General features: G+C 34.5%; 1 protein-coding gene across 1 annotated transcript; it reads right to left on the bottom strand.

Moving 5' to 3' along the window:
- Window positions 1–16,761: 16,761 nt before the first annotated feature.
- Window positions 16,762–17,220, bottom strand: LOC131618706 (uncharacterized mitochondrial protein AtMg00810-like). The gene is made up of 2 exons (XM_058889873.1): window positions 17,019–17,220; window positions 16,762–16,937 (listed from the first exon to the last, which is right to left on the bottom strand). Exons 1-2 carry the CDS (start codon window positions 17,218–17,220, stop codon window positions 16,762–16,764), a joined length of 378 nt encoding a protein of 125 aa, XP_058745856.1.
- Window positions 17,221–17,583: the final 363 nt, after the last annotated feature.

Genomic DNA, 17,583 nt, shown 5'->3' with positions numbered 1-17,583 from the left:
GATTTTTTTGGTATATCCTAAAAATAGATATATTAAATGAGAAATGTGTGAAAAATCAAGAGAAAATGATTTAAATTGATGGGTGATTTAATTATGTGAAGTTGTAAAATAAAATGAAAGAAAATAGTGTTAAAAAAAAGGGGTTTGGTCTCGCCAAGGGTAGAACCCACGCCCTATAGGTTACCAAACAAAACAAATACCAACTGGGCCACGCGCGTGGCCTGTTTAGGAAAGGAGCCCATGTGATTATATGTGAAAGCAAAGCATTAAATGAATTGGAAAATAAAATGAATAAAAGCTCTAAGGGGGGATCAAACCCCAGACCTAAGGCAAGGCAAGAGTTTGGACGCGCGCTGTAACCATTGGGACACTACGATGAATTCGTAGGTTAAACACAAACCATTCAAAATATAATAAACTAAAACCTGGGAAATTTGAAAAATGGCGCCACCATCTTAATCTTCAACCTCAAGCTCCAAACATTTGAATTTGCTATCTCCTTCGTTTCTCAACCAAACTCAAAGATGTAAACATGGATTTTGCTCGTTTTTGAACAAGGATTACGATGGTATCCTTTGATTTCATTTATTTTCAGTGTAATTCAAAATTCGCACGCATGAACACTAAGAACCCTAAAACTGGAAATTAACATGAAATAATCTATATGCATGATATGATGCAATTGATTGAGGGTTAATGATCCTTAAAGGTGCAGAAACCAACTGGTAACTTCATTTTTAATTTATCATGCGTGAATTATAGAGTTTGAAGTTCATGAAACTTACCTCAGAAATTGAGGTTGAGCTCTGACCAAAGTGTGCTACAGAGTTGTTGTAACGATCCCAAAAGCTTCAGTGATCCCCCAGGAAGGTGTTGAGATGCTTGGCTTGGATTGAAACTGCCCAGAACTCCTTGCTCGACCCCAATTGATATGGCTCCAAGTGAGAGGTGAAGATGATGATTTTCCACGTACAGAAGTGTTCCAGAGGTTTGGATCACCTCTAAATACCTCCCTTCATGTGTTTGAATACTTACTTTCAAAGGAAGAGCTTTGGTTTGAAGAATCCGAGTCTTCTTGCCAAAGAACCTTTGAAAAACCTAAGTATGAGAAGAGAAGAAAGAAAGCAAGATTTATGTTGCCTTGGTGTGTCTAATTACTAAGGTATGCTCTCTTATTTATAGACAAAGAGTTCAGTGTGTTTGCAGAGAGTGAGCTTTGCTTAATGAGGTTAACTTGGTTTCTTGGCTATGAAGAAATGTGAGAAAGATCCATATGCAATGATGAGTTCTTTGATACCACTCCCTACCCATCGGTTTTGCTTGATCTTAGGGGACAAATTTGATGCAGAAATGAGCTCTAATTGGTTGGGAGAAGATTCCTTTGATGAATCACCACTTGGCCATAAATTCTCAAAATGTAATCATTACATAATCACATGTTTTGGTTTTGGAATATTCCCTTCAAATATTTGTGCAATGATGCAAATTATTCTCTCCTATCCTTGCAATGTTTCTGAAGTTTATAGGCATCATTTAGTGTAAGCACTTGCACAAAATTGCAAATTTCACACTTAGGCATGACCTATAATTTCACTTCAAATGCCTAACTTTGATCAATCATTTCTCTTAGCTCAAAATGAATTTGGAGAAGGTTGAGCACAATTTGGAAAGCCCTTAACATGTACTTCAATTCATTAGTTTGGAGTTTCTTCAAAATCAATTGGGAAATTTGTGAAAAATGAGCTTCAAGTTTGAAGAAAACTAGGGTTTTTTGCTTGTTTTTATGAAGGCAGCAACTTTGGAGCTCCATATCTCTTGAATGGTTGATTTTTAGCCAAAATATCATATGTGACAAAGTTGTTCATTTGATCAAAATCTACAACTTTGATGCTGGAAGTTTTTTCCAGTTTGTACTTGAAATTTTGAGATATTCCCTTCCAAAGTTTTGAAAAAAAGACTCTTAAACACTTAGAAAAATTTCTAAGTATGAAAAGTCAATCTTTGACTTTTTGATTCTTGACTTATTTTCTTGATTTTCTTTGGTGAAATGACTTCATTAATCATATATTGATGATATTGATTCTTAAAAGTCATGTTTTGACTCAAAACCCTAAAAGTCAAAGGTGGTCCTGTACAGTTGACTTTTTCCAGATGAAGTGAAATCTTGGACTTTTGTGATGAATCAAACTCTCCTCCTCAAATGAATGATGTGAATGGATGATATTGAGGTCAAAGAAATTCTTGAGTCATGCTTTGAGTTTGGATCCATGTCCTGATTAAAAGTCAACTATCTTGGTGAATTAGGTCAAAAACCCTAATTGTCGACCAGATGAAATTGATGACTGTAGATTTTGAATTGAAGTGTAATGCCTTATGGATATTGTCATATGGATTATTTGAAGATGATTGAACCAATTGATAGGTTTCCTGGAGCTTTTTAGGGTTTCCCAAATGTGGTCCCTGATTTTAGTCCTTGATGGGTTGAAAACCTTACCTGAGCAAACATGAGTTCTGATAACTGTTTTCTAATCAACATAGGTGAATAAATGAATCATTTGAATCCTATGATTGTATTAGAGGCTATTATCATATTGATTGATTCTTTGCCTGAACTCTTTTGTCCTTGAGTACCTTCGACTGGGCATCAGACAAGCAAGTGACTGTTCTGAGTACCTATTCCTGAATTTGATGAGGTACTTGGAGGTATGACATCTCAGGGGGGTCAAAATTAGGGTATGACAGGAACCATCGAGCACCAAAAAGAAAAAAGAAAAAAAAACAAACAAAGCACACAATAACATATACAAATACAAAACACACAGATAAACAAAAATAGGCTTAACACACTTAAAACTGGATCCCCAGTGAAGTCGCCATTTTTCTGTAGCGGGGAAAATCTGAGATCGAAGCCATAGGATTGACTCGACTCAATATTTCGTTTGAAATCGCCATCGCGCTTTATTTTTTCCAAAGGAAAAGGGAAAAGAACGTAAAACCCAAAGTTTGTTTTTAAAACAAAAAGAGAACTCAGGTTCGGGTGTTGATTATACAAGGGGAAGGTTTTAAGCACCCCTCATATATGTAGTATTCCACAGGAACCTTTTTGAAAATATGTGTCGTGTGTGCTTTAAAAGGGTTTGTTTTATTTTTAAAATAAGCTCGGCAAGACATTATGCCTTGTGCCTACATACCTCCTCGGTGCAATGGAGAAGTCAGAGCTAATGTAGTTCCGCTTAAAAGGGAAAACATTTTAAAAATGAATAAACACTTTATCGTCGTCGAAGAGAAATACTCAGCCATTGATCTTGAGCATGAGAACAAACGAGTTCTTTGCATCGCAAATGAAAGAAGGGCTCCAACTCGGATAGAAATCAACGAGTATGCCACTAGCTCTCTCACGCGGAAAAGATCTCATTATATCAATCAATTTCAAAATCATGGGGTATCACCACTCGTTTCAACAATTAGTCGTGTCTAAACTTTTTGAAGAAAAAAGGCCACTAAGGGAAAAAGATATTTTTAAAGAAAAGGTTTTGAAAAGATCTCAAACATAAGAAGGTTTTTGAAAAAGGGAGAAGATTTTGAAAATCAAAGAAGGGGAGGAGATGAAGAGGCTATCCTAATACATAAAATAAAAGCTAAGGAAAGAACGGTCTAACCGAAGAAGAAGCCAACACTTGACATTATGAGTCAAGGTAGATTTCCCATCCTTTGGACTTATCAATACCAAACCAACACATTACCACTTGGGGATCCAGATGGACTTATTATCTTAGCACCATTTTGCATTAAGCACATTAAAATTCTGACGAAAATCGGGCAGAGTAACGACTGTTTTTGGGTAAAATCCTTATATCAATGCCTTGGGATTAACCATCAAGGACTTTCAAGGAAATACCTGCATACACAAACAGACAAAGATCCAATGCCAGACAGACAGAATAACAACAAAGTAACAACAGAATAAGAGTCCAGAGGTACTAAGTCCATAAGTCCGAATCTCCAAAATGCTCGGGATAGTAACCAATAGTCCGAAAGAGAGCCTTAAACGTTTTTTAGATTTTTGTTGTTTATTAGTGTTTTAGCATAAAAGTAAAGTATGGTCCAAGTGGACAAAGAGAAAATAGCGGAAACATAAACATAGTGTCCAAATGGACAAAGAGAAAATAGCGGAATGTAAATATGATGAAATGATAAGCAGCAAGCAAAATATAAAGAGCAATATAATAAATTGCGGAAATTAAAGTCAATTGTTAGATGTTAAAGATAACCATCTTGAAACTTGTCAAGTATGTTATCAAAGTTAGTAATAAAGATCGATGGTGAGTGAAGGATGTTCTCGGATTTAAATTCAATGGACATTTATCAGAAGCTTGATAAAATCATAGCGACTACGTGATAAATCTCCATAAGTCTTAAATCAACCGCATACAATTCTCTTCCATATTTGATCTTTTTATGATTCGGGACACGAAATATTGCGCTATGTTAAGCAAATCACCAAGTGACTTATGTAGAAGTCACCCTACAACGAGGCCGGTCAAAACTTTATGTGCTAATGCATGCGAGAGAAGCGATATATAGATCACTCTCCGAAAGCAATACCGCACAAAAAGAAAAATAAGGAGCGATCTAGTCTTCACCAAGAATCCATAAGAATTCTCAAGGTATTAAGACTTTCATCGATCAAAAGAAAAAGAAATAAAAGATTGAACCACATTAAAAGCTCCTTTCATCCATAATTTCAATCACTTAATTTTGCGGATTTGGATTCTCATCCTATCGACGCCCTAAGTCCATTGAAATTAAAGAGAAATTAGGCCTCTAATTTGTGATTCGAAGAAAATATCAAAAGAATGGAGTAGAAGAAGAGTTAGAACCAAAAACAAGTCAAAAATAGCAAAAACAAGCATTCTGCCTCACTGGAAATCGATTTACCTCTGTAGGAAATCGATTTCCTGCCTGCAGAATTCAAATCTGGCGCAAAAAACAGAGTGGAAATCGATTTCCCTCTGTAAGAAATCGATTTCCTACGCACAGTTTTCAAAAAAACAGCATTATGAACCATAAAACTTGATTTAGGCAAACATTCAAACACCTTATGATCACATATCAATTAGAGCACAAATTTTCCATCAATTTACCATCAAATAGGACCAATATAGCATCAATGATGCATCAAACACAAGCACAAAAGAATCACATTATGATAGATGAAAAAAGATGAAGAAAATTACCAAATCTTGAACAAAATTTAGATCTACTTTAAGAATCACCAACACAAATCTTGATCTCTCAACAATTGAAGAAAAAATAGTGAAATGGATGGTGGTTTAGTTCAAAGTTTGTGAGGTTCAAGATGTGACTCACAAACTTTATGAAAGAAAAGAGAGCTTTGGTGAATTTGGTAGGGATGAGAAGAGAAATTGCAAGGGGTTTGTTGGCTATCCAAGCTTGAGAAATGAGAGAGTAGAGACCTCTATTTATAGGATGGGAGCAAGATTAGTGGCAATTCGGTCATTTTGAATTTGGTAATTAATTTGTGTTTAATTGGTGTTTAAATGGTAAAATGAAACTAAAATGGGTTTAACGAAGGGAATTGATTTTGGTGAGGTGGAAAATTGGTAAAATGGCAAAAATGATCAAAGAAAATAGGTGCCAAAATGATGTCACACTTCCCTCCTTATTTTTTTGAATTTTGCACACAGGAAATCGATTTCCCATATGGGTAAATCAATTTCCACCTTCAAATTTTCAAAAATTTTCTTCTTGCACTGTTTTGATTTTTGCCCGATCTTTTACCTGTAAAATATAAACAAAAGAGACAAGAATGCATATTTTTGAATTTTGGCTAGTATTAAACAAATAAAAACTAGAAATGCTCAATAATTCCCCTCAGAGATAATCACAGTACCAAAGATAGAGCTTCACAATGGTGCTCTTGATTAGTGATTAAAATGCAAATGATGTATGATCTTAGGGTCAAAAATTGGGGTATGACAGGGGGTTTAGGGTGTTAAGACGGTATCGATGTTGTTGAAACATCTCCAAGTCTTTCTAACAAAGCCTAAAGTGTGACAACCAATATACTTTCAGAGTGTGCATGCCATGTATCAAAAAGCAAATAATTTTTGTGTTGGTGGAATAAAATTTTAAATTTCGAGGAAATTCAATATCAACGGAAAATCACGTATAAAGACTCGACAACACAACTAGAAGACATTAAATAAAGCAATAAATGAAAGCTGTAAAGCTTCTCTCCCACACTTAAACCAAACATTGTCCTTAATGTTTTGATCAAAGGTGGAGAAGAAAAGACATAACCTATATGGATGCTACCGGCGGGCTATCACAACCAAATCCGCTCCGCGTCCGGAGGAAATACCTTCTCCTATCATACTCATCAATTGTGTCACCACCAGCAACAACACTCGTAGGAATGTGCGTGGAGACCCGCTCATCTTTGAGATGATCGTCTATAGATTTTTCGCCTAGATATGGTCGAGACGTGACAAGCGATCCATATATTTATTTTCTGCAAATTCAAACAATAAAATGAAAACATTAAATTGAAAACATGTGGGTTGCCTCCCACGCAGTGCTTTGTTTAACGTTGATAGCTCGATGGCTTAAGAGTGTAAGCACTCAAGGTGGTTCTCTCGAGAATGACTCCTCGGTTGAACTTTTATCAAACCTCGTTTTCCATGGCCACTTATCAAGCCATCTCACATATCCCTCACCTTTTCTTTTCTTTCTTTTGTGGGGTGGTTCATTCTTTTGAATTCGCGTTGTGGTTCTGGATCTATCCGAAGTACCATCTTTTCAAGTTTGGGTTTAGTGATTTCATCCACCTCTTCAAAGGTTAACCTTACCCTCTTAACAATAGTAATATTCCTAGTTTTATGGTTCTCTAAATTTCTCTTTTTATGTAAGACTTCAAACAAGGGTGCATTAGTGTGGATATTTTCCAATACCTCCATATATGTTTTGGATTGGGATTCTATCTTAGCTTCCATAAAACTTTGCAGGAAAGGAATCGGCGGGGTGTAGGGAGTAGGAATAATAATAGGTGCTTCCCTCTCTACCTCTTCTACAACCTCCCTTTCAGTTTGTGTTGGTGGATTTTTCTCAATCTCCACTCTTTTCTCACTAGAACTCTTCTCAACCACATAATCACTTTCCTCAATATCATAATCCCTCTCCTCAATCTCATAATCACTCTCCTCAGGAATTTCAATTTGTTTTTCACTAATGGTTGTTTCAACATCCACATGCTCCTCAAGGAAGGGTCCTAGAAGGTTTTGTTCAAGTTGGGAGATTTGTGTCTCTAATGCCATGTTTTGAGTCGCGAGGGACTCAACCATAGTGGTCAGTTTCCTAAGGGTTTCATTGTTTTGAAGACTTTCTTTGATAAACTCTTGGTTTTGGATGGTTTGTGTCTCTACAAAGTGCTCCATCATGGCTTCTAATATAGAGTGAGTTAGCGTCTCGTCGGGATCCTCCATTGATGTTTCGAAGTTAAAATTATGGGATTCTTGAGGTTCTTCAAAGGGAGTTAGCGTTGTGTTTTGTGTTTCCTCAAAGTGCTTTGTCATCATATATTCTAGCCTAGAGAGAGTTTGTGCATCAATGAATTCCTCCATTAAGATTTCGAGGTTGGATTTATGATAATCTTGCGATTCCTCAAAATGTTGGGCGTGGTGATCGTAGAGGAAATTTGGTTGATGATAAGTTGGCGTTGCATTGAAATCCTCTATTAATGCTTCGGGGTTAGAATTATAGGATTCCTGTGGTTCCTCGAAATATTGGGCGTGGTGATCGTAGAGGAAATTCGGTTGAGGATAAGTTTGGTTGGAATTATAAAATTCTTGTGGTTCCTCAAAATGTTGGGATTGGTGATTGTAGAGGGAATTCGGTTGAGGATAAGCTAGTGTCGAATTGTAATCCCCAATTAATGTTTCGAGGTTTGGATTGTAGGTTTCTTGTGGTTCCTCGAAATGTTGAGATTGGGAGTTGAGAGGTAATTTGGGTGAGAATGAATTGGTGGCGCAGCATTGAAATTCTCCAATAGTATTTCGAGATCGGATTTATAGGATCCAGGTGATTCCTCGAAATACTGGGAGTGGGGGTTATAGAAAAAGTTTGGGTGATACATAGTAGTAAATGAAAAGAAAGAAAAAAATGCCTTAGTCTCTACGGTGTAACAGCGAGTTACGATATCGACTTGAATAGTCCCCGACAACGGCGCCAAAAACTTGACCGCGACTTTACGTGTCTATTAGTCGGGATAACTGCAAGTGCACAGTCGTGTCGTGTAGTTTTAAAAGATATCGAATCCACAGGGACTATAAATCGACCTACCGTTATCTAAAGTTACTATGTAAAGCTAAGGCTAGTGATATTTGGGTTATTTATAAATGGGGAAACTAAAATCCTAAATCTAAATAAAATACAAATGCGCGGATGTCATACCCCAAAATTTGCCCGCACTTTTCAAGCTATTCAAAATTATTTTCAAAATTTGGATTTTTATAAAATATTAGGTTCATTTACAATGACATCCTGAATTTTATAAATATTCGATTTAAAGTCTATTTTAAAATATAATAGTTTACTCTAAAATTATTTATATTTTAATAAATAGCAAAATGCTGGCCGATGCTTCATACACTTTCAATTGGTTTTTTATTTCGAATAAATAATGTAGCCTAATTGGTAAACAAGTAAGGTTGACAGATACAAAGTCCCGGGTTCGAATCTCACTTCTGACGTTTCTCTCTTTTATTTGTTACTAATTTTATTTTTGTTTTAAATTATTTTCAAAATCACAAAATTACTTTTTTCTATTATTTTTAATTAATTTTCGTTTTTACTAATTAGGGATTTGTCTAAAATAGTTATTTTCACTTTTCTCACTTTATATTAAAAAAATAATAACAAAAAAAAATCATAAAAATATAAAAAATTCAAAAAGATTTGTTCTCAATTTAAAATATTATATTTTAGGATAGTTTTTTTTACTTTTAGAAAAAAATCAATGAATTAATTAAATATAGCAAGAATTAAAAATCAAATCAAATTTGATTTAAATGCTTGATGATATTAGTTAATAGGTTGATTTCCTCTATTGATTTAACTTAATTTCTTTTTCTATATAACCGACTAACAACTCTACACGTACGGATCATATACACATTCTATCAATTATATTTTACCTCCCACTAACTGCTGCACATGCTTTTTTGTATGAACCAAATTTTGATTTAAACGTAAACCACAACCTTAGCAAATTGCACTTTGTTTTAATTGTTTCTTTGATTAAAAGCCAATTCATATTAAGAAAAACACTTGTTGTACAAAAACACCGACTAACTCACTTTTCAACCAAGAAAAATCTCTCACCAGCTTTTGTTACGTTTTGACATACCAATATCCAATTTACCATTAACCTTTGATGACCTATTCTAAACACTGTTATTATATATGTGCCAATTAATAATCTGACAAAAGTAGAAGAGTTTGTTTTTGCTTTTACAGATCCAAAGGAAGAGCCGAAGAAGACGCATCGAAGTCGGCAAAACATTACCGCAAATCCACCGTGGAATCTGCCGGCGCAACTCACCCTCCAATCAGCTCCACCGCGGCAACATGTGAGACCTCCGTCAAATTCGTAGCCATTAACAGCCGGATCTATGAGGTAGCTTGACATCCTTTGCTTTTCACTTGATTCATGACTTGAATTTGTTTTTATTTTGAAATGTTGAGATAGAAGTTTGCTTCAATCAGTAGATGTTTTATGAAGGGAGACTAAAGTTTCCATTTTTCTATGTTTATAAACTTGTGTGCTTCATGGGTGTGTTTGTATGAGGGAGAAGAGTTTAATGTCTCTCTCTAGAAAGAGAGAGAGAGAGAGAGACAACGTTTGGCTTTAACACAAAAAAGAAAAAGTGTTTTTTTTTTAAGTTTGAGAATGTCAACAGTTTTGCTAATATAATTATCATGATTATTGCTATTATTAATTGTTAAAACTTGTTTAAAATCTAATCCAAAAAATAGTGTTACACGTGACATTTCTAGAAATTCTTAGGTTAAGTTTTCTTGTTTATTTAATTTAGTATATTGATCTTAATTTTTGTTTTATATTTAGTTCTATTAATTTAGTTTAATCAACTAATGGTTCGTTTAAGTCTTAAATTAATCAATTTTGTTTCTTTTCACTCAGCAATATAAAAATACAAAAACATTAGATTTATATTTTATTCCTCATATTAAAAACTCCAAAAATATATCAATTATAATTTATAATTAAATTTTATTTTTCATATAAAAATACCAACAACAAAAAAAAATCTTAATTCTACTTAATTTTTTGTTAGGATTTACTTTGCATTTTTAGATTTTTTTCCTTATCGATTTCGATTAATATTTGCCCTCATTTTGTCATTTTCTCATCCATTATTTTATACATTGTTACTAACATTTTATTTTTTTGTGAGGCATTATCACTTCGAGGCATTGGACTATTTCATGGACATTTACAAGTTCTTTCTTTAATTTTTGTATATTATTTCTGCCTTAAGTTTTATTTTGGGTTTGTAATAATTTTCTATTCCCATTCGGCAAATTGTAATCCCCATCCCCGAAGCCATGTAATAGCGTAGGGTATAATCTTCGCATTTTGTTTTGTATATATTTAACTGCTAGATGTATGCTTAGGATTGTATGGAAATATTTAAAATCAATCGCTAGCTAACTTAATACAAGATAAAGTATAATCGAATCCAACACACATGCACGCACTCACCCTTAGGGTACTCCCCTCTTGGTTGCCTTCGATTACAAGGTCGTGTCCCTCGAATATAGAGGTACCAATTAGCAAAGTCCCTCGATTAAAAATCATTGTAAAGATCATAAGTCCCTCGATGACCCACAATGTTGCCTCGGTAATATGATCTAGTCCCTTGAACGGTTGCCTACGAAACAATGATTGTCCCTTCGAATATAGCTAAAGGTACCTCTACCTGTTGCTTTCAAACGACCTCGATGACCCTTCGATGACCCACACGTCCAATAAACAAGGATTTCCTACTTCTATATAGTATGGATAATCCTAGGAACCGTAAAAAGTATAGAAAAGGACCAATTAGTTAGGGTAGTGTTCTTAATCTGCCTAGCTCAACAAAAATATCTTTTCAACACTCTTTCGAAAAACTAAGGCTACGCATTCACGCTAAAGTCCTTATGCCTCTTTTCAACTCAAAATAAACAAACATGAGCTAAGCAAATTAAGAGCCCGTAGATAACTACGGATGAAAAGGGTGCTTGCACTTTCCCTTTTCATAACTTACCCCCCGAGCCCGTTTTCTTTTCAAAAGGTCTTTTTCTGTACTTTTTACCTTTCCTAACATTGGACAAAATAAAAGTCGGTGGCGACTCATGCTTACCGCAACATTGTTGCATATTACAAATAAAAGTCAGTTCACCGAGTTACAGCGGATATCGGTATGTAGTTCGTCTAACTTAGATGATCTAAAGTTCTATTGGCCAGATTCTAATTAAATCAAAAATCTTTACTAACTATGTTATTTAAAAGTCCTCCTCTCAAACTCTAGCTCTATTGATTCAGACTACGATCCTAACTCATAATGTACGCTCTCGCCATCCCACCAGATTTAGAAACGCTTTTTGAAAACATCATAATTAATAAAATGCTCGCTTCATGAAGACGTTACCTACTTAAATCTCCTAGTCTCAAACTCTCGCTCTGTTGACTCGGATCATGCTAGTATTCCCTAACGTACGCTCTCGCCATCCTGCGTCGGGTTTAAAAACACTTTTTGAAAGTAAATAAATTCTAATAAGTTTTAATACGCTTTCGCCATCCTTAAAACTAATGTCCTATGTCTACTATCCAGTTAAGAATCTCAAACTCTCGCTCTTTTGATCCTAACCTTTATCAGTTCTAAAATCTCAAACTCTCGCTCTATTGATTTTAGAACTTTAGCAAATTAAATTAGACATAAAACCAGAAACGAGTGATTTTTAATAAAACATAATTAAGCCAATTTATTTCGGATCCCTACGGTTAAATTACTTTACATACCGACATCTAAATAAATTAGCCAGACATATTAATATGGTTAAACATGCATAAATAAATTCGGTTCATAATAATAGGCATATTAGCAGGCATAAAATATATCATGCAAATAAATATAAATAAAGGCGGTAAATAAACCTGAATAATATAATCTGAATTAATTAAACTTGGAATCTTGGAGTACTTGAACTTCCACCACAGGTTGGTTGGATTGTTCTTCAAATATTATTCAGCAGAAATTAAAACAAGGAAATAAAAACTAAATCTAACGTAAGGTTAGATTCGTTAAAAGTTCACAACAATTTCCGGTGTAGAAATTGTTGTGAGAAAAGATGAACAAAAACAGAAAGCAATTGCTGGAAAAGTAAAATGCTGAAATGAAAATAATATTAAAAACAATGGCTGGGACAAAGCGTGGTCCAACCCCATTTACGTGAATATCTGGTTCTTTTTATAGTGCTCTTTGTGGTAACTGCTCGTTCTAGCTGGTCCCCTTTTTTCTCCTCTAATGTAGCACATTAATTGACTATGCAGAAGTACGTTGCGGCGTGTAATTCTCCAATTTCAAAACAGACTTGAGACGTGCGTCTCAAATGGATCTAGCGGGAGGAGACGGTCGTGTCCAATAGAAAACGTGGCACCGTAAAAAAGGGAGACGTGCGTCTCCATGTTTCACCAATATATATAAGTGACTCACGTCACTATATATATGTCACATTATATATATATATATATATATATATATATATATATATATATATATATATATATATTAATATTTAATATATATATATATATATATATATATATATATATATATATATATATATATATATATTTATATATATATTTATATATATTTATTCATTTCTTCTCCTTTTTACTCCTTTTCTTCGGGGAGCCTCGTAAACATTAAATTCCTGAAACACATTAAAATACCAGCGTAATACCAACATAAAACAACATAATTAAAATAAAATAGGAAAATAATCTATGTAAATCAAGTCAAATATGTGATACATTTTCGCGTTATTAGCTGTGAAGCTTCAAGATCAGAAGCAAGAAGAATGTTCTGATACATGTTTTTTAAGAATGCTCTAATACATTCAAGAATGCTCTGATAGAATCAAGTATGCTATGATTCAATTGATTACATAGAGAAATTCAAAGCTCTGAAGCTGTCCTATGGAAGCAAGAAGCAAAAGCTCTGAATATTCTGAAGTTCTATGCTACGTGAAAGTCTCGACTGAAATGGAAAAATACTCAGGGAAGCCTCTTATTTATAAATTCTTCTAGTATTAATTTCAGGGGGAGATTGTTAATCTCAGGGGGAGACATATTCACACACTCTGATTATATGCTTATGCTATAACTGTGTAATTGTCTTTGGTCATCTGATATTCTGGTTACAAATTCATATCAATTATATATGTTTTTGTCATCACCAAAAAGGGGGGAGATTGTTAGAACAAGATTTGCTCTGATCAATATTCTATGTTTTGATGATAACATTATATATTAATTTTGTATAAGACAATATGGTACTCTAATCCTTTGCATTTTCCATTTCAGGAAATACATAAAGAGTATGCATAAATCAGCGCTCAGAAGCACTGACTCGGAAGGTTTTGGATGGCTACATCAGAACATGCTTTGGCAAAACATCAGAAGATGGTCAAGCAGAATCAGAACATGAACTATGAAGCATCAGAAGAACATGAAGTCAAAAGCAGAAGCACTGAAGTTCTGAACGGTATCACGCTCAAACTCTTCAAAGTCAGAAGACAAGAAGATGCTCTGCACCAAGCTGTTGACTCTGAAATTCAAACGTTGTTATCTACAAATCTGATTTCAGAAGAAAGTACAAGATGACAGGCTATTAAGTCTAATCTCTGACTGACAAAAGGAACGTTAGAAGCTACAAAAGGAAAAGTCAGTAAAAGCAGCAAAAGCATGGCTCGAGGTAGTTGACAAAAATGTGAAACATTAAATGCAAAGTTGTACTATTCACGCAAATAATTAAATGCAACCCCACGGTCATCTTCTTTCAACGCCTATATATAGAAGTTCTTATTAGAAGCAGCATAAAGAACACTTGCGCAATATACTAAAACGCTGTCAAAATCAAAGCTCACGAACTTCATCTTCAACCTCACAAACTCTTGTAATATTTAGTGAGTGTTAAGCTTAGAACTTAAGATAAATATCACTGTTGTGATTATAGCTTTATAAGAAGCAATCTTACTCTTGTAAACATTTATTTTACATTGTTTGTAAAAGGTTCCTAGAGTGATCAAGTTGTGATCAGTAGACTCTAGAAGACTTAGAAGTTTTCTAAGTGGTGATTTCCTAAAGTGATCAAGTTGTGATCAGTATACTCTAGAAGACTTAGAAGTTTTCTAAGTGGATAACCATTGTAATCAGTTGGATTAGTGGATTAAATCCTCAGTTGAGGTAAATCACTCTAAGGGGGTGGACTGGAGTAGTTTCGTTAACAACGAACCAGGATAAAAATAATTGTGTTAATTGTTTTTATCTTACAAGTTTTTGAAGTCACGCTTATTCAAACCCCCCTTTCTAAGTGTTTTTCTATCCTTCATCCTCATCCAAACAAGTCTGGTTCAGGATGATTCTTTCAAATCTCATTCCTAGAGGAAAATTCCATAAACTCCTGTGTGCCAGAGACAGGTTCTTGATCAATCACCTAGAATCGGGTAAACTGATAAATCTTGTTGCGATTATCTTTGGACACATTAGAGAGTCCTAAATAGCCTTCAAATATGGACAAGAATTCTTCATTCCTTATGGAAGAGTCCTATCAGCATGTTTTGAATCTGCAAAAATCGTGAACACTCTCCGTACATCAGAACTTTCGAACAAGAAGGAAGCACTGCATGCAGAGCGCTGTGACCGTCTCTTCTTTCATGGAAGATATTATGAACCCATCTACTAGTAGTCTACGTATCTTGAGTCTGTATTATGTCATGTTTTTCCAATCAATGATTATTTTCTCTTTATCTTTTGTTTATTTTCTGGGATAACATAAAAATCTAATGCCTATAACGGTCCTACTTGACTTAACTCATACATTTTCATTTAGCATTATTTCTTTTTGATTATGACAAAAAGGGGGAGAATCATATATGTAAAAGAAAATTATATACATCTCTTAAAAAATTTAAGTAATTTGAACAGAACAAGTTAAGGTCTAAAAATCAAAGATAAAATCTCTTTAACTTGTGCTCCAGAAGTTTCTGTTGTTAAAAGAAATGCAGGAATATTTTTAGAACTTTTGTGAAGATGCGCGTATACACAACCACATCCATCAATCTTCTGAAAGATCAAGTTAAGAAGAAAATTATTCAGGGAAGTTATCCATCATATTTCTCTCTAAATATTTATTTCAGGGGGGGAGATTATACATCTCAGGGGGAGATCAATTTTCTTAAACAAAATTTTGCTTTAAAACGTAAATGTTCTGTCATCGTCAAAAAGGGGGAGATTGTTAAAACATAGTTTGGTTCTAATTATATTTAAGTGTTTTGATGATAACAAGAAAACAAAATTTATATAAAGCAAACATGGTACTCTAATCATATGGTTCTAAATTCAGAAGATGTATCAGTACCAGCAATCAGAACTTGAAGAATCAGAACTTAAAGCTAAAGAAACAACGCAAGTTATGAAATAACTTCTCATACCGCATGCTGCAAACATATCTACAACAAAAGCTGAAGAACAAGGCTGAACAGAAGATTATAAGGAATGATTCACCGCTGAAAGCAACTTCTGATACCGCACGTTGTAAACTTATCTACAGCTGAAGTTGAAGAACAAAGACTGAACAGAAGTTTACGCAGATTGATTCAAATTAAATCTTTGAAGACATAATCATTAGCAAAATGGATGCAACACTCCAAAAGTGTAATTTCCAAGGTTGATTGAAGAAGCTATCCACATGCAAATTCTTGGAGAGAGCAAAAGCAAAGACAACACGCAAACCATTTAATGTTGAACGCAAGCTTTGGAGATAACGGTCAAGAATTTTGAAGCTATATATACTCCTGATCGTTTGATGAATAAAGACACAACACAATGAACGAAAAAGAATAAAACAAGAAAGAACACACAAGAATGCTGCAACTCTGATAAATCATCAAGTGTGAAGAAAAACTCTCTGAAGCAGAATTCTCTTATTCATATTCTGAGTCCATTATTATGTACTTAATCTTAGTGAAATATCACAGTGGTGATTACAGATTTCTAGAAGCAAAACTATACACTATCAACAGAAGTTACATGGTAAATAAGTCCTTGAGAGACTAGTGGGTCAGAAGTCTCAAAAATTCTAGGACTAGTTGAGTCTTAGAATATTGGTTATTCACAAGCGGTTGGATTGTGCGGGATCGTTAGTCACCAGCAGTTTGGCTCGTGCATTGTATTATGAGTCACGGCATTTGGTCGTGCAATTGTAATCAGGTTCTTATTATAGTGGATTAAGACCTCTGTTGAGAGAGGCAAATCACCTTGTTGAGGGTGGACTGGAGGTAGCCTTATTGAGAAGGTGAATCAGGATAAAATAACTGTGTTCTGATTATCTGTCCTTATTAAAGTTTTAAAATCCACTTAATCAACCCCCCTTCTAAGTGTTTTCTCAACCTTCAACATGTTCCACTAGTGCTTTTGCGGTCAATTTTGCAACCTGTGTAATCCGCGTCAGAATAACCAAGTATATTACATACACTACCTTTTGGATACCATATTCCGACGTTCATTGTTCCCTTCAGATATTTCATAATCCTTTTTACTGCTGTGAGATGAGATTCCTTCGGGTTTGCTTGAAAGCGAGCACACAAACAAACACTAAACATAATGTTAGGACGACTTGCCGTCAAATACAAACGTGAACTAATCATACCTTGATACTTGGTAATATCAATAGAGACACCGGATTCGTCTTGATCAACATAGGTTCCGGATCCCATTGGCATAGACATTGCTTTACAATTATCCATGTCAAATTTCTTCAACAACTCTTTACAATATTTGGATTGGTTGATAAAGAAGCCATCCTTTAGTTGCTTGATTTGAAGTCCAAGAAAATAGTTCATCTTCCCCATCATAGACATTTCAAATTCTCCTTGCATTATTGATGAGAATTCTTCACATAATTCTTTGTTGGTTGATCCGAAGATGATGTCGTCAACATATACTTGAACTAATAGAGTATGGTTTTTGATTTTATTTATAAATAAATTCTTGTCAACTTTACCTTTTTCAAATCCATGTTCGCATAAAAAATTGCTAAGACGATCATACCATGCTCTTGGTGCTTGCTTTAAGCCGTAGAGTGCCTTTTTCAACTTGAATACATGTGATGAATTCTTGAAGTCGTCAAAGCCCGGGGGTTTTTTGACGTAGACTTCTTCGTTTCTGTATCCATTTAGGAATGCGCTTTTGACATCCATTTGAAAAATCTGAAA

This window comes from Vicia villosa, linkage group LG7 (genome assembly GCF_029867415.1).
Source record: "Vicia villosa cultivar HV-30 ecotype Madison, WI linkage group LG7, Vvil1.0, whole genome shotgun sequence".
Classification (NCBI taxonomy): domain Eukaryota; kingdom Viridiplantae; phylum Streptophyta; class Magnoliopsida; order Fabales; family Fabaceae; genus Vicia; species Vicia villosa.
This window is presented reverse-complemented; position numbering and strand designations above follow the sequence as displayed.